This window comes from Phocoena phocoena, chromosome 12, assembly GCF_963924675.1.
Source record: "Phocoena phocoena chromosome 12, mPhoPho1.1, whole genome shotgun sequence".
NCBI classification, from domain to species: Eukaryota; Metazoa; Chordata; class Mammalia; order Artiodactyla; family Phocoenidae; genus Phocoena; species Phocoena phocoena.
The window spans coordinates 30,191,661-30,212,761 of NC_089230.1; the positions used below are offsets into that span (position 1 = coordinate 30,191,661).

General features: G+C 40.4%; 1 protein-coding gene across 2 annotated transcripts in view; it reads left to right on the forward strand.

The window, feature by feature from the left end:
• The first annotated feature begins 12,879 nt into the window (after positions 1-12,879).
• STX7 (syntaxin 7) overlaps positions 12,880-21,101 on the forward strand; it is a 49,211-nt gene continuing 40,989 nt past the window's right edge. Inside the window, exons 1-2 of one of the 2 annotated variants that reach the window (XM_065888545.1) lie at positions 12,880-12,972; positions 18,026-18,176. In XM_065888545.1, coding sequence (XP_065744617.1) covers positions 18,092-18,176 — 85 coding nt within the window. In that variant the 5' untranslated portion in view covers positions 12,880-12,972; positions 18,026-18,091. Of the gene's footprint in view, positions 12,973-18,025; positions 18,177-21,101 lie in introns of those variants that run through there. The other variant, XM_065888546.1, reaches the window with a different exon arrangement.

Genomic DNA, 21,101 nt, shown 5'->3' on the forward strand with positions numbered 1-21,101 from the left:
GCATGCAGACTTCTTAGTTGCAGCATACATGCAGGATCTAGTTCCCTGACCAGTGATTGAACCTGGACCCCCTGCATTGGGAGCACAGAGTCTTACCCACTGGACCACCAGGGAAGTCCCCCAAGTGCTTGATATTTAAAATCATATTGTGATATAAGTCATTTCAGCACACTTGTTCAAGCATTTCCTCACTGTAGATTTCTAAGGGTGAAGTTGATGGGCTGAAGAGTTAGTGCATTGCATTTAAAAGTTTGCAGAAAGGCTGTGTCAATTTATAGAGCTGCCACACTGTAAGAGAGTATCCATTTTCCCACATACCTACCTGGTCAGCACTGTGTAGTATCATTCTTTCTCGTATTCCCAGTCTCTTATGTCTGACAAGGTTGAATTTTACCTGAGCCGTTTTTTACACAGATAAGACTCATAGATGCCCCCCCCTTGTTTACCTATGACAAGGCCATTCTTAGCCTCATAAATGATTAACTGAACTTCTAGTCTCTACGAATCAATCAGAACAAAATGCTTGTTTTGTTCAAATGTTGGTTAAGATTCTATCTTTCCCCCAGGTGCCTGAACTTTGGTCCATCCTCAGCCTCATCCAACAAACGGCCAGCCGCTCCTTAACAGCTTCTCCTGAGAATACACTGGCCACAGGATAAAACACTCTGATCTTGTGGCTCCCTTTCATTCCAAGTCCACACACCCAATTCTTCCTAGCCTAGTTCCACCCTCCCCCCACTCTCTATAAAAGGAAAAGCCTATTGCCTAACTCCTGACACCTTTGCAGACCTTATGATCCAAGAGCTCTCCGCATTGCAACTGTCCTTTTCCCTCCATTGCAATAACTTCCAAAGAAAGTCTCTTACTAAGTCCAGATTTGGTTTTTATTCGACAGGTCAAAACAGCAACAACAAAACAGCTTGTTTGATTTTGCTTTTCCTCCTGTACTTTTGTTCTCTTTTCGAGTATAATTATTGGCGATTTTGTTTTCTTTTCATGCAGTTTAAGAATCTCCCCAGACCTGCTCAGTCCCAGGTGATTTCCGCCATCTGCCCCAGACACCCCGCCGCTGGGACAGTCCAGCACCGCCGCGCCTCTCTTCCTGCTTGCCCTGACTTTGGGCTTCTGCAGAGCCTCCAGAACGCAACCCAAATGATCCATGGCAATGTTAGCACACAATTCCAGACCAATCCAATCCACAAAAGCTGAGGCCGCTACCTCCACCCTCCCCCTCAAACAATGTACACTTCTAGGTTTCGGATCTGACTTTCTAGAAAACCTAGGTAACACAACCTGAAAATGTGGGGGAACTTGATGCCCCACGGGGTGATCTTTGATCCCCAAGAATCTAGAGAATGATGGGAAGTAAAAGTAAATACCTCTCCCTTCTCCCCTTTCCAGCACACTCTCCCAAACTTTGTTCCAAGGCACAGTGGTTCTACAAGACCTATCTGGAAGATACCCCAAGTCCCCTGTCCTAAGTGACTAAGCCATGTTTTCTTGGTGAGGTACCACTTTGTATCTGTTCTCCCTCCTTTCCTGCCTCGCTTCCCCTTTCATCTTGTTCTTGCTGCCCTAGGATTACTGTAAAGCTTTAGCATGGGGTGGGGAAGGTGGGGAGTAAGGGCAATAGGAGAAATGTTTAAGGGTACAAACTTGCAACTAGTAGACAAATAAGTCCTAGAGATCAAATGCACAGTATATTGATTTTAGACAACAATCCTGTATTATAAACATCAAACTTGCTGCTAAATGATTAAAGACATTTTAGGCCATACAAACAAACTTTATTTAACACTTCACAAGATTCTCCTTTCAGAAAACTGCAAAATGGGACAGAAGACAAAAAACTTTTACAGGTTAAAGAGTAAAGAATAAGGAAGAGAAAAATACAAAATATCTGATTGGCTGGGACCACATAGTTAATCTTGTTTCGAGTGAGAAGACACAGAGTTGGTGGCTTGGCGTTTGGGGATTGGCTGACTGGATATACTGCTTTTCTGGTCAAAAGGAGCATTTACAGGGACACGAAAGTTATCTAAGTTTTGGTTTGATGACGTGGCCCCCTGGGCTGTAGTGTCTCCAACTGGAGCCTAGAAACTCATCTCAGTATTGCTAAGAGACTAGATCTTAATTATTCCCACCGCAAAAAAGAAAGGGTGATCACATGACGTGATGCAGGTCTTAGCTAATGCTACGAAGGCAATCATAGTGCCATAATAAACATATCAAATCAACATTTGTATACCTTAAACTTACGCAACGTTATATGTCAAACATATTTCAATGAAGAAAAAAAGCTTTAGTATGTGAAATTTTGCCTTAAGCTGTATTTTTTAGGAAACTTGGACTAAGACCCTTCTGTGAATTGTCTATGCTGAGCTTTTGCTTATTTTTCTAGTGTGATGTCTTAGGTTCGTTTTTCTAGATGCAGAAACTAAAGTGGGGAGCAAGAGAAGGTGAGAATAAAGTTCAGAAGAGAAGGGGAATAGGGAAAGGAGGTTGAGGCAAGGGAAAAGCTAAGAATGTGGTCTCAGCTAGAGACCAGCTTCAGTCCATCCCACAGGGAAGTTCTAGAGCACAAGTTGCACCAGAGAATCATCTGTTCTTCCACAAGTCCAGGAGCTGAGGTCAGTCAGTCATTGACTGAGTCTATGGGGTCAGGGGATCTTGACTCCTGAGTAGGGCTGCTCCCCTTGGGCCAAGGGTAACTCTCCAAAGAAGGCGGTTGTGATTTGTTCTTAGCAGGTACAGCAACTGTGGTTTGATTCCAGTGGCAGTTAAAGGGAATTTGATTGGAGAATCAATAGCATCCTCCACATGAGATTTGTCTTTCTTGTAAGTGATAAGGATGTAAACCATTTGTGTTAGAGATTGCACATATTTTCTGTTCATTTGTCATTCTCTTTCATTTTGTTTATGATTTTAATAAAGAAATTATAAATATTTGTGTGAAGATGAACAGAATATGCCATCCCAAAATATACTACTTTAACATAAAGATAGTTTTAAGCTGAAAGCATCTGAGATTCAACAGATGCAAAAACAAAGAAAAAGAAAAAAAAAAGTCTTCTCAAAGCTTCTCTTACCTGACAAAAAGTAGCAACTTCTGGGAAATTAGGCTGCTATAAAATTCCTTTTCAGTGCAGATCTACTCCCAGAAGGGAGAACTCAAATAAAACCTACCTCCAATCCCTTCTCCAAGGGAGTTTAGTTTTAAGACCATTCATGTCTGTATAGACAAACATTAACCCAAACTTAAACTTTTGTCCCGTTAATATGTCTTTTGTTAGTTTAATTCACAAGCCCCAGGTACTGAACTTAAGAGAGTAGAGAAAAAATTTTTTTCTCCACTGCTGCATGTATCAAAAATACAAACCATCCTATTCTGCTTTCCTTGCCTTTTTCACTCCAAGATGAAAATAGTCATCAAGGTATATGGGATATGACATAGACCATAAACTTGGATCTACACAAAGAAATGAAGAGATTCAGAAATGAAATGTATGAAGGTAAAATAATTTTTTTTCTCATTTTAAATTACCCTAAGATATGTATAACTATATCAAAAATAGTAAAATATATTTTATAGCATGTAAAAGTGAAATGCATGACAATAGCACAAGGAGAGGGAGGACTTAGGAATATACTGTTATAATGTCCTTAGAAATATATTACTTGAAGGTAGGCTCAGATTAATTCTAAAAAGAGGTATAAAATATTTCTAAAAGAAGTATCAATATATATAATAAGTCAATAGAGGACATAAAATCGAATCATTTAAAAATTCTTAATTAAACTCAGGGAAGGAAGAAAAAGGAGAATAAAGAAAGAAAGAATAAATGGAATAAATAAACACCAATTATCAGGATGGTAGATTTTAATTCAAGCATATCAAACATATCATAGATTTAATTCAAGTGTACTTTAAATGTGAATGATCTGTACATATCAGTTAAGATCAAATGGAATTTGAAATAAAAAATACATTTATGTAGTACCAAAACAAATGAATAAATTACATATGACTTACAAAATATGTGCGGGTTTTGTATACGAAAAATTATAAAACACTGATTAAAAGTAAATAAAAGGGAACTTCCCTGGTTAAGAATCTGCCTGCCAATGCGGGGGACATGGGTTCGAGCCCTGGTCTGGGAAGATCCCACATGCCAGAGAGCAGCTAAGTCCATGCGCCACAACTACTGAGCCTGCACTCTAGAGCCCGCGAACCACTACTACTGAGCTAGTGTGCCACAACTATTGAAGCCTGTGTGCCTAGAGCCCACAACAAGAGAAGCCACCGCAACGTGAAACCCGTGCACCGCAATGAAGAGTAGACCCCACTCGCCGCAACTAGAGAAAGCCCGCGCGCAGCAACAAAGACCCAACGAAGCCAAAAAAAGTAAATAAAATAAATAAATTTAAAACAATAAAAATAAATAAATAAAAGAAAATCTAAGTAAATGTAGAGATATACTGTGTTCATGAATTGAAAGTCTCAGTTTTGTTAAGCTGTTAATTCTCCTCAACTGATTTTTGACAAGAGTGCAATAGTAACTCAACGGAGAAAGAATAGTCTTTTCTATAAATGGTGCTGGAATAATTAGACATCCATATGCAAAACCAAGCAAAACTTTGATATATACCTCATACAAACATAAAAATTAACTCAGTATGTATTGTAGACCTAAATGTAAAGGGTGAAACTATAAAACTTTAAGAAAAAAAATATAGGAGAAAATCTGTGTAACTCTGGGTTTGCTAATAAAAAGATTCAACACCAAAAGCAGGATCCACAAAAAGAAAAATTTGGCAAATTGGACCTTATCAAAATTAAAAATTTTGCTCTGTGAAAGACGCTGTAAGGAAAATAAAAAAGACAAACTACGAGATGGGAGAAACATTTGCAAATGACATATTTGATCAAGAACATATAAAGAACTCTTAAAACTCTACAACAGGGAGACAATGTAACGACAAAATGGGCAAAAGATCTGAACAGACACTTCAGTAAAAAAGACATATGAATTTTAAATAGGCCTAAAAAAGGTGTCCAGCATCATTAAGGAAATGAAATTAAAACCACAGTGAGATGTCTCTATACACCTATTAGAATAGATAAAATTAAAAGAGGAAATCTAACACTACCCAACGTTGACAAGGAATTAGAGCAACAGAAATCCTCATTCATTGCTGGTGGGAATGCAAAATGATACAGCCACTTTGGAAAACAATTTGCATTTTCTTATAAAACTAAACGTATATGACCCAACACTCCCACTTCTAGATATTTACTTAAGTGAATTGAAAACTTATACTTGTATCAAAACCTGCATGCAAATATTTATAGAAGTTTTAATCATAATAGCCAAAAATTGGAAACAACCGATAGGTGAAAGGCTAAAGGGCATTACATCCTGACAATGGAATAATACTCAGCCATAGGAAAGACAAACTATTGATTCATAGAACAATGTGGATGTATCTTAAATGCACGCTGCTAAATGAAAGAAGTCAAACCCAAAAGGTTACTCATTGCATGATTCAATTTTCTGGAAAAGGCAAAAAGCTATAGGGAGAGAAAACATAAGTGGTTGTCAAGGGTGGGGGGACAAATTGACTCAGTTACTGCAAAAGGGAACTCTTAGGGAGATTAAACTGCTCTATATGGTATTGGGGTGATGGATACATGACTCCAGGCATTTGTCAAAAACCTATAGAGATATATACCAAAAAGAGTGAACTTTACTTAAATTAAAAAAAAAAATCAACCAATATGTTTGGTGAGATCCAGATGGAATACAGGCACATAACAAATGAACCAAAGTGCAATACAAACATAAAACATACATTCACTGGAGGGAGTGAGGAAAAAAGAGCTGATCTTGGTAATTTTGGAAAACATTGTTTTGACTCAGTATTGTAAGGCTAAAGGCAAAAAGAATTGTCCTTACACACTGTTCTCAAGTTTTTCTCTCACAGGAGTATGAGTTAGCAGTTCTGAAACTACCTTACATTATACAAGTAAGTAATTGATGACAGATACTGGGGCTGGGTTCCTCACTGTCAGAAGAGGAAGTTAACAATAAGGAAGCAGAGAAGGCTAGAATGAACCCTGTGATGCTGGATGAGAGTTGGAAATAACTGTATGAACTCATGTTTATTTATATAGTCAATAAAGTCAGATAAACTTATAGATACATGTGTATACATGAGCTAATACACAGACATTTATTTCCTAGTTCTGTCCACTGACAGGGCACAGAAGCAATGACACCCCAGTAGCAATAAGAAGGCTAGTGCCCAGATCTTGGTTTCTAAATACTATTTTCTGGTAAAAGGAACAATGACTCCACACCAAAATGACTGATTTTAGAGCTGGAACAAGGAAGATACAAGATAAGCCTGGAGCATCTTGTTATACTAACAAGTAAGGAAGCACTAGGGAAAAAAAAAATGGGGCCTGTCAAAAGGACACAGGAACCAACCTGAAAAAACCTGAAATGGTAGAGAGGTAACTTAATTATAACCTAAAGAAGAAAATAAAAATCCATAAATTCATAGCGATATAAATAAATGATTGAAGAAATAAATAAATTGGGGAGAAGTGACAAATATTCCTCATAGAAGAATTGAAGGAAATAGAAAATCACCTTTAGAACACAATAGTAATAACTGCACTAGGCAGTATGGCAATAACAGAAGAGAATACGCGAAGGCAAAATTGAGGTTCAAAAGTGTAAAGAGGGGCTTCCCTGGTGGTGCAGTGGTTGAGAGTCCGCCTGCCGATGCAGGGGACACGGGTTCGTGCCCCGGTCCGGGAAGATCCCACATGCCGCGGAGCGGCTGGGCCCGTGAGCCATGGCCGCTGAGCCTGCACGTCCGGAGCCTGCACGTCCAGAGCCTGTGCTCCACAACGGGAGATGCCACAACAGTGAGAGGCCCCTGTACCACAAACAAAAACAAACAAACAAAAGTGTAAAGAGCTAGATGAAACATTCACGGTCAGGATCTTTCTTTAGAAAAAGAAGGCAAAATTAGTTATGTACATGAAGTTGAGAAAAGCAATCACAGCCGTTTCTTAGTTTCTACCTAAGAAACTAGGTAGGGTGGAGCCTGAGAATTTTTCTTATTATCAAGCATCTGATGGGAGAGGTACTTTCCATAACTATCCACTTGAAAATTTTTTCTTTCCGTAATAATAACTGTGGCCTCTGATGGTTTAGCCTCAACGGGTCTCTCTCCAAATATTTATTAGTTCTTGTGGTAGTTTCAACATATGTTCATAAATTTTTCATATTCCTCCCTTCTGGAAGTAGAACTCAATTCTCCTCCTCTTGATTGTGGACTGGACTTTGTGCTCTCTTCTAATGGGTATAGCATAGAAATGGAAAAATAGTAACTCAAAGACATCACCTTAACCAAGGTGTGAAGATTAACATCACCAGAAGACAGATCATTCTGATATCATGTATCCTCTGAAATGATATGTTGAGAACACTTCACCTCCCTGGTACTCTTTTCAAAAATCTGTAACAGTCTAATCGTGAAAACATCAGACAAACCTGAATTGAGGGACTTTCTAACAAAATGCCTAACCAGTACTCTTAAAGTGTCAAGTTCATGACAAAAAAGGAAAGACAGAAAACTGTCACAGATGGGAGGAGACAAAGGAAACATGCTATGTAAATACAATGTGGGATTGGATCTTGGAATAGAAAATGGACATCAGTGGAAAACTAGGGAAATCCAAATCAATAGTTTAATTGAAAGTACTATGCCAATGTTAATTTTTTAGCTTTGACAAATGAACCATGGTTATGTAAGATGTTAACACTGGGAGAATCTGCGTGAGGTGTATATGGGAACTCTGTACTATTTTTGCAACTCTTCTGTAAGTCTACAATTATTCTAAAATGGAGTTTACTTTAAAAATGAGGAGGAAGAAAGCACATTCCAGTTAAAGGCAACTGATAGAGCAAAGCACAGAAATAAGGGAAGCCCTGGTGTGGTTTTGGAGAGCTGGTGGGAAGGAAGTGGGAGCAGAAAGAGATGGAGAAGTTCTTTAAGCTAGCATATTCCAAAGCATAAATTTTGGTGCAGGGAAAGGCAGAATCCAGATCACATTAGGTCCTTTTATATAAGGTGACCATATAATATATCATCTGAATTGGGACACTTTTGAGAAGGAAAGGGAATGCCCAGAGACAGAAGGCTGGAAAAACCAGCCTAAACTGGGGCTGTCCTGGGCAAACTGGATGTATGATCACCCTATTTATATGCCATGATAAGGGGCTTGGATTTGATTTTGAGAGCACTATTTTCCATAATAGATATCATATAGATCTCTACAACCATTAAGTATAAAAAAAAGTTCTATGGTCAAATACATTCAGAAAATACTGGGTTAAAGAAAGTTATACTTGTTTCTTTACCGAACCACTTCTCAGAGCATTTAATTTATAAACATGCACCTCGAATCTTCAGGAAGGCATCGTAATAAGATTTCCAGACATTTCTCCATAGATGCCCTTCTGTGATTCCTCTCCCCAATCTACACAACATTTCACCCCTGACCAGCCCCAGCACTTTTATTTTTAAGAAGTACATTTGGGGGCATGTGGTAATCATGGTGATGGCATGAAGCCTGGAGTGATGTTTTCAGATTTGCGCTTCAAATACTCAGTGGTGGCTTTGAGGATAATGACGTTGAGTAGAACTGGAGGTACAGATGCCAATGAGGAAGGTATTGTAGTGGACTGGGACACAGAGAGAAGAGGGCACACAACGATAATAATTGTAGGAGGTAAAATTAGAGATGAACATACCAATCGTCATGCTATGATGGTCCATATAAGATTTCTGTGGGATTCCTATTAGCTCTATGTTTAAAAGTGAGAGCAAAATCTGCTCTGTGCTTGGCATATAGCTAGGGGCAGAGTGGTCTTAGAAAACAAGCAGACTGCAGAGGGAGATGAGAGGTGCTTAAAAACAAAGCACAATGGAAGAAACTGTAGTTTATTAGACACTAATTTAAGCTGACTTTTTTTGGGAGGGTGGTACCACACTGCTCAATATGTGGAATATTAGCACGTGGGATGTTAGTTCCCCGACCAGGGATCAAACCCGTGGCCCCCTGCAGTGGAAGCGTGGAGTCTTAACCACTGGACCACCAGGGAAGTTCCTAAACTACCTTTTAATCTAGCACAGATTTCTTAAAACAGCTTTGGTTTTCCCCTACATTATAATCAAAAACAAACTTTCACAGGTACACTTGTACCTCTCATTTATCAATAAATTCCTTGCCTTTTTGTATTTTCCTTTTTGTTTCTTTTACTTCTCTGGCTGTCCCACAAGATCACATGGTGGGCCTTTTAAAAAATATTTTAGCTCAGGGGCTATAATGTGAACAGGCAATCGTCTCCTATTTGCTAGAATTGCTGTTCCAAACACTGGAGATACAGCAGTGAAGAGTTCCCTAGCCTACATGGCAGAGGTTGTTTAGGTGGTGTTTATATTAATAAGGACACAAGTATGCAGATAACAATTCCCGCTCAAAGCCTTACTTCTGATTTGCCCTTCGAATTCTTTCCAAGAAGATCCAAATCCCCAAAATTACTAGCTCTGAAAAATCCAAATCACAAGGCTTCAGACATAGGGAATTCTTGCAAGTATAAAGGATTTGTTTGGGGAGAAGTGAAATGATCACCTGTTAAACTGGCAGAATTTTTGATCCCTGCTGTGTTCAAGGCACCTGGCTAAGTTTCACTAAGAAGCAGGCTGATGCTCAGGTGGGATACCATAAATATCAGGAACTCTTCTGGAATGCATTTATCCTCTGTACTTCTAAATTTTGCAGGACTACCTAAACTATGCTTTTTTTTTTTTCACTTGAATATAAAGGATACAAAGGAGTGAAATCTTATTCCTAGTTTTCAAAAGACCTGGAAGAAATCCACTCATACTTTGAAACATGAAAAATTGGAAGGAGCCCAGGAGGAGGATTCAGACGACAGAGCTTTGGTCCTCATTCAGTCAGTAACTAGCAGGGTGACCTGAAGAGACCACCAAGCCTCCAGTTCTTCTACAGTGCTTCGTGACGTCCCCTCTCACAGCCCAGGGTTCTATCAAACATGATAGGATGTTTGGATAGCGCAGCAGACACTACGTAAATGTAAATTCTTTGCATGATAGTTCCTTGAATGACTGAAATGCCTGTTCCTAAATTTACCAACCACTTCCTAATTTCCAACTCCAATGCACAACTTTTGGTTCTTAATTTACCTGAACTTTCTGTGACATGTGCTATCATAGACCATTCCCTCTTTTTTGAAATGTTTTCCTTCATTCTCTACTACACCTTTTCCTGGTTTACTTCCTATATCTCTGATTACTCCTTTTCATGGTTTTTCTTCCTCTGCCCTCCCTTAAACACAGAAAGTCCACAACACCCCATCCTTAGGGTCAGTGAGCTCATCTCTTCCCATAGCTCCAACCAGAACTCTATCCGAAACTCCAGCTCACATTCTCAAGTACCTGTAGGACCCTGGACATCTCTGACTCTCACTTCCCCAGAATCTTCAACACAACAACACATCCCAAGCTAAACTTACTGTCACTTTGCTCCCTCATTCCACCATCTCCATCCTCAAACTGCAATTGCTTTATCAGCAATCTTAGATCTCAGCTACATCATGTTCTGCTGTTTTGTGTCTTAAAAAGAGGAGTCATCGCTTTCATTCTCCATATCTAATTGATTTCCAAGTCTTCTTAAATATTTCTCAAAGCAGTCCTCACCTCCTTTTCTCCAATGTATTTGCCTTACTACAGTCCTTCAATATCTCTGATATTGGGGAGATTCTTAATTGGGGGATGCTACCATTGCAACAGCCTCCTAAGTGGTCAAAACTCTCTCTCACTTTTATTTCCCTTTATTTTCACCCATTCTCCAAAGGTTTCTTCAGAGCATGGAATTATGAGGACATCGCACCTTTGCTTTCATAGTTTAACTCCTATTAGATATTCATTTAACACGATATACAGGCTTTTCATTATATAAACTCCACTTGACTTTCTAGTCTGATGCCCCTCCATTCCACCCACTCTGCTTTAGTCTAATGAAAATTAGAAGAGATCCCTGAGAGTTTGAACTTCCCTGTGATTTTATGAAGTTTTATGTGTTCTTCCTTTTGGCTAGAATGTCCTTTCCCATCTTGTTTTCCCAGTGAAGTCTTACATTTTTCAGGATTCTATTAACACTTCCCTTTTGGAATGGTCCCTGACCCCACAGTAAGTCGTCCTCATCTCTGGGCTCCCTCTGTGCTGTGTACAAATCTTTATCACAGCATCTCTTGCAGTGTCTGGGAAGGATCTCACTCTTTGAGCAACCTGAGGGAAAGTACTGTATCCTACTCATCTTGATATCTGCAGTGCCTGTCGCAGTCCCTGGCACATGGCAGATTCCCAGTGAACATGTGCTGAGTGAATTATATGGTAGGAAGAAATCAAGATTCTGAATTAGGTCATCTGGATCTGTGCTTCTCATAATTATTTGTGTGATTTTGATGACATTTCTTTGGGCTTCAGATTTTTTCATCTGTGAAATGAGGAATTAGAGGTAGCTTTTCTGGTAGGCTTTCTCCAGCTTTAATACTCTATGGCTGAAACTATCGCCTATTACAAAGGCTGATATATGTATTTTATTTGATCACAGAATGTTTTATAAAAACTTATGAATACTGAAAAAAAAAGATTTTTCACATAAAAATTAGAATTTACACTGTATCTTGACAAAACAGATAACTTGATCACATTGGGCCAATTATTCCTAAAAGTCTACAATCGGCTCTAGCTGAATCATGCTGCCCCTTTCGATGGGGTGTGTGCCTTCTGTTTGGCCAGCCTGCCCATCTCTCTCTTGCCCCCTCTTCACAGACGCAGAGTATAAGTTGTTGCTTATTACCACACTTATACCACAGTTTTCTTCTGGAAAAAATGAGAAACAGAAAAATTTTCTTGTTCCCATTTCTCTCTTAAAAGTAGAAAAATGAAAAATAAACGGAGAGCCTCTTAAAGTGTTTCTTATCGTTGGTTGACCTCACTCACTTATGCACATATGTATGTGTAATTCTAAACAAACTAGAATTTGCTCATGTGGTACCAATTCAAAATATTCTGGCTTTAGTTTTTTTTTCCACCTTAGTCCATCTGGACTTTTGATGTCCTGATGATCCTTTCAGAAAATATTATTGCCTTAATACAGACAAAGGCCTAATTAATTTGGTATTTCTCTCACCTGAAGCAACTGATGCTTTTTATCTAACAATTACTTTATGTTTGAATATTTATCATGAGAACATTCTCTGCTCTTTTCAAATCCTGTTGAAACTACTTCCTGCCCTTCAAGGATGCTTCATATGACTTGAGTGTGCTACGAAAACTTGGTTACTAAGTGGGCACACGGAAATGACTCCACTCACTGTTCCTGCTAGAACTGCGTATTTGAGTTCACATTTTTTAATGGACTTGCGAATATGTTCTACTGAGGTTAAGGGTTAGGAAACAAGACAGGCGTGAGTTGATGGGGTGGACTGAAGACACGAGTCTAGGGAGGCCGGCATCACCTGATAAAGAAAACAGCTGCTCTCCATTCCCTCCTCTTCTTTTTTACACGCAGGCTAAGGCGTTCACCATCTACACGTCAGGCCTCAAAGAACACCTCCCTTGCAGTTTTGCTGGAACCCCTATTCCTTAGCTTAGAACCAGAGGGGGCGGGGAAGGGCCTCTGTCACTCAACCCCGCTGGCCAATAAGAGGAGGGCTATCCCCGCCTCCTTCCCAGGGAGGGATTGAGAGCATGCGCAGTGGGCGTTCCAGCGCCTCCACCCATCAGCTGAGGCTCGTTGTTGGCGGTTCTGGGGCCCTTGGGTGGCCGGGGCCAAAGAAGGAGAAGGAAGCCGAGGAGGTCGGGGTAAGAGGAGTCTCTGGAGGGGGTGTCCCTGGCTGGGCGCCCCGAAAGCGCGTGTCCCCGTGGCTGCCGCGCCACCTTGTTTGTGCGCGTTGTCAGGTGGCCGCCGCCCTGCGCTTCGCGGCAGGCTTTCGGGAGTCGGAGGGCCGGCGCTGCCCCAGCGCCGGGAGCGCGCTCCTCCCCACGCCCCCCGGGCCGGCGCGGGTGCGCGGTGCGGTCCGGCTGGTGCCGCCGGCCTAGTCAGCCCGGCCCGCCCTGCGCCGGCTGCGCCGCAGCCTCGCCGCCTCCCCCGGCCGCCCCGGCCGCTCTCGCTCGGGCGCACCGGCGGGCTGAGCGCTCCGGGGCGGGGCTGGAGCCCGAGCCGCTCCGGCCCAGCTCAGGAGAACAGCTTCTGCCTCAGGCTGGACACGAATTGACCTCTTCCTCTTTTTAAGGCCCGGATTTAGAAAACACGCTTTAAAGTTCTTCTCCCGAATATAGAAGAACTTAAGATATATATTTCTATAGTAGAGGAACCGTATACGTTTATTCGGAGGCTCATCGTAGTTGGTTTTCTATTTGGCCTGGAGACTTTGACACACTACCTTTCTTTGATCTTTTCAGTACCTGTCCTTAGTTGGTTTGCATTAAGCCCTTTACAGCTACATAAAATATTCCAAGATGCCTCTCCACCCCACTTCAGCCCACCCCTCTTGTTTTTTAGGTTGTTACTTTCTTTAAATTCAGACAAAAAGAAAACAAAAATGCCTTTCCCGTCAAATGCTATATATTTTTTTACTCTCAAGTTTCTTACATTTGCTTGGTTCTTATAGACATACATTAATTTTTGTTTAATTCAGATCAACATATTCTGACCATAATTATATATAATTTAAAGCTTGCTCGGGATCTGGAAGAAAAGGAAATGATTATGAAATGCTGTGCTGTTTAGTAATATTGGAGGTGGACGTTTCTTCGGGGGTTGGCCTGATCATCCCCCCAGGGCAGAGACCGATAGCAGTGTTCAGCTGTGTCTTGTGATGTGGACACGCCTCTGCTTTGCAGGCCACTTTGAGAAGGTTGTCTCAGACTTGTGACTAGTTAAGAATTATGCTCTAGTTTCAGAGTTAATATGATACCATGTGAACTCATTGACATATACATTTTTCTTCAGATATTTTACTTTTGCTCCCGATCTCAAAGTCAATCTTAATTTTGGTTATGATCGCAAACTTTAGCCAGGTGCTGCTGGCTGAAAAATTGTATAAAACACCTGCAGTAAGTCTGAATAAGATTTGCCATAATTCTATTTAATTTGAAAGTTTAGTGTGTGTGAAAGAGTGAAAAATAATTCTCGGTATTGTGGACTAAACCCAATTAGTATAATAGTTTAATGGATGGAGGAGCTGAGCTAATGAATACAGTTAATGTAGTTTATGTAGAGATTGCTCATGTCTGTTAGCAGAGTGATCACCCTCACATTCATGGAACATCTTCTATGTCCCTGGCACTGTGGATTCTACAAGAAGATAGCCTTAGATTAATCTCCAAAGTATATAAACAGCTTATGAAGCTCAATATTAAAAAAACAACCCAATCAAAAAATGGGCAGAAGACCTAAATAGACATTTCTCCAAAGAAGACATACAGATGGCCAAGAGGCACATGAAAAGCTACTCAACATCACTATTCATTAGAGAAATGTAAATCAAAACTACAGTGAGGTATCACCTCACGCTGGTTAGAATGGGCATCGTGAGAAAATCTACAAACAACAAATGCTGAAGAGGGTGTGGAGAAAAGGGAACCCTCTTGCACTGTTGGTGGGAATGTAAATTGATACAGTCACTATGGAGAACAGTATAGAGGTTCCTTAAAAAACTAAAAATAGAATTATCATATGACCCAGCAATCCCACTACTGGGCATATATCCAGAGAAAACCATAATTCAAAAGACACATGCACCCCAGTGTTCACTGTAGCACTATTTACAATAGTCATGTCATGGAAGCAACCTAAATGCCCATCGACAGATGAATGGATAAAGCAGATGTGGTGCATATAAACAATAGAATATTACTCAGCCATAAAAAGGAACAAAATTGGGATATTTGTAGAGACGTGGATGGACCTAGAGACTGTCATACAGAGTGAAGTAAGTCAGAAAGAGATAAACATATCGTATATTAACACATATATGTGGAATCTAGAAAAGTGGTACAGATGAACTGGTTTGCAGTGCAGAAATAGAGACACCGATGTAGAGAACAAATGTATGGACACCAAGGGGGAAAGCAGGGGTGGTGATGGTGGTGGTGGGATGAATTGGGAGATTGGGATTGACATATATACACTAATATGTATAAAATAGATTATTAGTAAGAACCTGCTGTATGAAAAAAAAAGATAAAATTCAAAAAAAAAAAAGATAGCCTTGTCTCTCTCATGTTTATGTTCCAGAGGTAGGGATAGATAATAAATGATATACTAACTAGATTATTTTAAATGGTGATTAGTACTATGATGCAGTAGGTTAGATCAGCAGAGTGACAGAGTGGTGACTTCTCACTTCAAATCAAAGTGAATATGAAATGCTTCTCTAGCACGTGATGAGACTTTGCTGGGGAAGCGGAGCAGATCACATGGAGATCACGGGAAGCGCCCTGCAGGGAGAGGAAATGGCACCAAGCAGTAGTCCAAGGCAGCGATAAGCCTAGGACATCCTGGATCTGAAAGAAGGCCCTGGAGTTCACTGTCTTAGAAATGGTAATATTTACCCTCAGACTGGGTATGTGTTCTTAGGAAATAGGTACATTTATTCATTCTACAAATATTTATTAAGCACCTATTGTATATCCAGATGCTGAGAGTAGAGCAGTCCACAAAATAGACCAAAAAAAGAAAAATCAAAACTGAAAACAAAAAACCTGCCCTTCTGGGAACTTATCATTTTGGAGCACAGGGTGGAGGGAAGTCCTGAGCTTTATGCTGGTCCTCACCATTAAGAAAGTGAAACTGACTATTTCTGTTGTTTTATCCACACAGGATTTATAGAGCATGAGATTTATGTTAATGGAAATCTTAAGGATTCTACACTGTCCAGTAGTAACTAGGGGTAATGTTTGACACTCAAGATTTCTTTTTAAAATTCCCTTTGTTCTTTTATCTGTGCTCTTTAGAAACAGTCTTGAGAAGATTCTCAGTATGAGTATTGCACCTTGATCCCCTCTTCCCGTCTTTCTCTTTATAGTGTTTATATATCCTCATAGCAAGCTAATTATTGAGATTTTTGGTGAGCACTGTTCAATAGAACTTTCTGCTGTGATGGAAATGTTCCATACGTGAGCTATCCTAGCCAGTGGCCACACATGTGATATCTGAACACTTGATAGTGCAGGTATAGATAATGAGTTACTGTTATTCTGAGCAATAAAACTAGGAATTCTGAATGGGCTTTCGAAAGTATACAGCAAAAGTACTTTAGTGCATCTTAGCTCTGGGCTATGTGCTGGAGACCGATGTGGAAAGCAGACATCAGAATAACTTGGTTGATGTAGCCTGTGTGCAAAGATCGTACACTGTTAAGTCAGTTTATAGTTAGCTGTCTATCTGTCTGTTTATATACATATACTTTAAAGTGCAGTCAGTTATTTGGATCCTTTATTTCTCATCTCATCATCAGGAGAGCCAACCACTGTTGTCTTTTAGATATCACTGTTAGCAGAATAAGAGAGAAGAGCTGTAAGCTATTCAGCAGTGTTACCTTGATCCATGCATGTAGTTATCCCAAGCCGAATTCCTCATCTTCCTTGTGGGTTTAGCAAAACTTCATACAGGGTCTGCAGAAAGGTGATAAATTTGGTTTTTCTACATTGAGTGGGCTCACCTGTCCTTAATTTTGTTATACAGGGAAGCAACAATATGGTTTTGTGTTTTCAAAACATAGACTCTAAGATTTAGTTCCAAATTTTAGCTCTTTTCTTACATTAAACATGTTGCTTATACTCATTATGCTTCAGTTTCTTCATTTGAAAAATCATATAATTATTGTTGTACCTACCTCATAAACTTGGTGGAAGAATCAACTAAGAAAATACATGTGAAAGTCCTAAACACAACGCTTAGGAAATAATAAGTTAGCTATAGTTAATCTTGTTGAATTTTTCTTTCTCTTCCATCATTCACAGTTTCTTTTCATTCTTCACTCAGCACTGAGCTGAGGGAATCACCATTGCACCCCTTCTCTAAGGAAATGCCAGCCAGTCCAACAGTGGCAGCTCTTTGGATGAATGAAGCTTAGTTATCTCACCAGCAGGAACTTTCTCAAATTTAGGCCCTTGAGTAAAGGGATGAGGAAAACTGGTAGTTTGTAGCTGATTGGTTGATTCTCTAAAGGGGGGGAAAGGAGACCATAAAAGAAAACAGGAGAAGGTTTAGACCAGACTTGTTTGAGTTTTGAGCCTTGAGGGAAATGCTACAATACTAAGTGGCAATCAACAGGACTGATTATAGTCCCTCTTTGGGGGAGAGAGCAGGCCTCAGCTAATCGTGTGGTTGTGTGGTCCTGATGCAAGGATCTGGTCTGTTGATGCTAGTCCTGTAGATGCAAGAGTGGGTCTTTACCTTTCTTCTGTATAGAGTGGGAAGGTTCTTGGTCCCTGGATGTGCAGTATCTTATTTGGATCCTGGTAGCAGGCCCAAATGCTAAGTGTCTTCCCCAAAGTAGAGATTTCCTGTTGCCAGTTCCACTGGCAGCTAAAAAGGCAGTTGGCAAGTTCCTATAGCTTCAAAGGCATATAGACACTAAAGAGAGTTAAGAGTGTGACTCGGAGATGTGGATGTGAGACTCATTTGTGTGTAGGTGTATTTGTGTATGTAGATGGAAGAGCACCCCTAAGAGAGTACATAAATAAGAAAGAGGAACACTTCCTCATACAGTGTGTTTGTGTGAGCTAGATTTCAACCCTAGTAGGATCGTCAAATTTGTACTTGTAACCTCCCAGATCGACAATTTGGAAAGTGTAAGCCAGTAACTTTAAAAATGCAATTATGTGACCTTTCTTTTATGTTATTTAGGTGACTGCTTAGAAAACTACACAGCCCACAAACAGCTGATGAAATTAGCGAACAAGCAAATCAACTATGTCTTACACTCCAGGAATTGGTGGTGACCCTGCCCAGCTGGCCCAGCTTATCTCTTCCAACATCCAGAAGATCACACAATGTTGTGAGTTGAGTTTTTAAATTGACTTCATTGTTTGTTTTCAATTCTTCATTGAAACTTGGTGGAGATTCAAAAAAGGACAATTAGTGTCCCTCCAAGAGCAGATTTTAAAAGGCTAGACCTCTTTCGAGTAAAGATAAGGAGTAGTTATATTAGAAGAGGTAACACTTAACTGCATTTTTCTGTAGAGTGTCAGGCACCTGATAAACATTCATTAATGAAAGCAAGATTTAAAAGGATAGATACTTAGGTTTGCATTAAAACTGTCAGGTTCTAGATGAGATAAATGAGATTTGATGAAATCTCATAGGCTTGGCACTGGGAAGCACTGTCAAGCACTATCAGTACTCCTCAGAATATATATAAGAAATTAAAAAAAAATCCCTGTAGCAGATTTGAACCTATAGAGTTTTTTAGTTTTTCTTTCTGAATCACAGCTAATCATATACCTAGATTATTCCGGTCATTTTGCGGTCGGTATTTTGGCCCTCTGGGCATGCCTGAACTCTTTCAGAGTGTGTTAATATGTATAGTTTTATTCTTCAGCCTACTTCATTAAGGCTACTCTCTTTACCAGAATGCTAAACACACTGTGGAACATCTGAAATGTTTTCAGATGACCAACTGTGTTTCTTTAATCATTAACTTCCCAACAATTATTACTCTGCCTGAATGACTGAAATGAGATATCAGTGTGTTTTGGAGGCAGAGGGAGTAAAACTAGATTATAGATAGTTCTAAGAAACTGCTGACCTGCACAGCAGTGTAGGATAACCCTTATCCTGATTTGGGGCAGCTCCTGTTTTCTTTGGCTGTCCTTGGAGGAGCAAGGAGGGGGATAGCATAGAGGTATCACTTTGTCCCCAGTAGGGTCTATAGGATTGGTACGTCAAGGATTGTTCCAGTTTGTCCTGGGGCACCAGCGTTGGCTGGCTCCACCTTGCTCTTCCTGCTTCAGATTGTTTCCATGGTAGCCAAAAGGACCTCTCCTTTTTGTGGCTCCCTTGCTGCTGACTAGAAATAGTGCTAGTCTGCCTCAGGCTACTTGTGTGAAAATTATAATTTTAATTTGCACATGTGGAAAATCAGGACCTTTATCCAAGAAAGGAGGCCAGGAGGTCTTTTTCTGCAGGATAGGGCAGGTATCCTGTGTTGGGGAAGCTAAACGGTGTCGGGAATTCTGGGAAGAAGATGAGGAATGACTGTAGTGCATGGGGATTACAGAAGCCTTGTGCACTTAGTGGTGTGAAAGATACATGGAGATGTATCTTGGAGATGGTGTGTGAGCTTGAACTGGAAGGAAGGAAGCGTTAACTTCAGTCAGGTTACACTCTCTCAGAAAGAGATCAGTTCATGAGACCAGCCAGATGATATGAGGTAGATTGGACCACAGTTGCATATTCATGGCATAGTTGATAGCTAAGTGTGTGACTACATCGTGGTTTGGGGCAGTCTTGGAGTACATGGGAGGGTGATGACAGGACCCGAAACTCTTGTTTTTAACAGCCTTGTGAAGAGCTGTTAAGGAGACTGGGACTGTTAACTCTGAGAAGGTACAATCACCACCTTCGGATATTTGAAGAACTGTCTTGTCTAAAACACAAGAAATGTACTCTACTTGATCACAGAGGCCTCCACAGATGAACGGAAGCAACAGCTTGAGAAAGGAATAAGGGGTTTTGAATAATCCTAGTTGTTGAGGGATAGAATTGTCTACCTCAGGAGCAGTGCAGTCCCTGTTACTAAGTGAACAGCCTATGGCAGTGAGATATTTCTCAGGTCTGTAATTAAGACACTGGAATAATGGTTAAACAAATGACTTTTCATTTTTATGTTAAGTCTTTATTCATTCAGCAAATAATTTATAGAGCACCAACTGTTTGCTAGTCAGTGTTTCAGACCCTGGGAATCGAGCAGTAAACAAGATCCACAAGGTCCTGTTCTCCTGTAGTTTCCAGTGTGAGGAGAAACTGATGGTTTAAACATTTAATGAACAACATAATTCCCTATGAAGAAAAAAAAATGAGAGTGATGTGATGAGAGCAAGTGATGAGGGAGAAGCTGCCTTAGCTTAGGTGGTTCTCTGAATGTGGAAGAGAAGGGGCTGGTAGTGAGAAAATACTGGGAAAGAGCATTTAGATGGAGGCCACAGCTGGTATTTTTAAAAAGCAGTCCAGAGCTTAGGGTGTTCAGAAAATAGGAAAAATCCAGTGTGGCCGAAGCACAGCACTTGAGGCAAGAGTGGCAGGAGATGAAATCAGAGAGGAGGCCAATCAGGTCACCTAAAACCTTGGAGGCCATGTGGAGCTTAAATTTCGTTCTAAGAGGCAGGGAAGAGACACAATCAGATCTGCACTTTGTAAAGATTACTTTGGCTGCTGCTTAGAAAACAGACTTTGAAGAAATAGAAGGAGAACACACAGGCCATGGCAGGGCTCTGATGAGAGAGATGTTGGCTTGCACCAGGGTGGTAGCAAGGGAGATGGAGAGAAGTGATGGATGTACTGTGGAGGCACAGACAGCAGGGCTTGCTGATGCACGGGGGTGGGGTGAGAGGGAGAGGGGAGACCAGGATGACTTCATGGTTTTTGCTTTGAGCAACCAAGTGGATGGTGGTGAGTATGTACTAAGATGGGAAGAACTATAGTTCAGGAGATGTGGGGAGAGTTTTGTTTTGGCCAAGTAAAATTTGAGGTGTCTTTTAAACATCTAAGTGGAGGTGTCAAACATCTAGTTTAGGTATATGAATTTGGAGATCAGAGTGTCATCAGAATATAAATGGTATTTAAAACCATAGGTCTAAAATAATCACAAAGGAGTGAGTAGAGTTCAGAGAAGAGTGTTGGAGCATTTAAAAAAATGCAGAAGTCAGGAAAGCAGGGAGAAAACAGCATAGTCAGGGAAGGAGTGACCAGTGAGGTAAGAAGA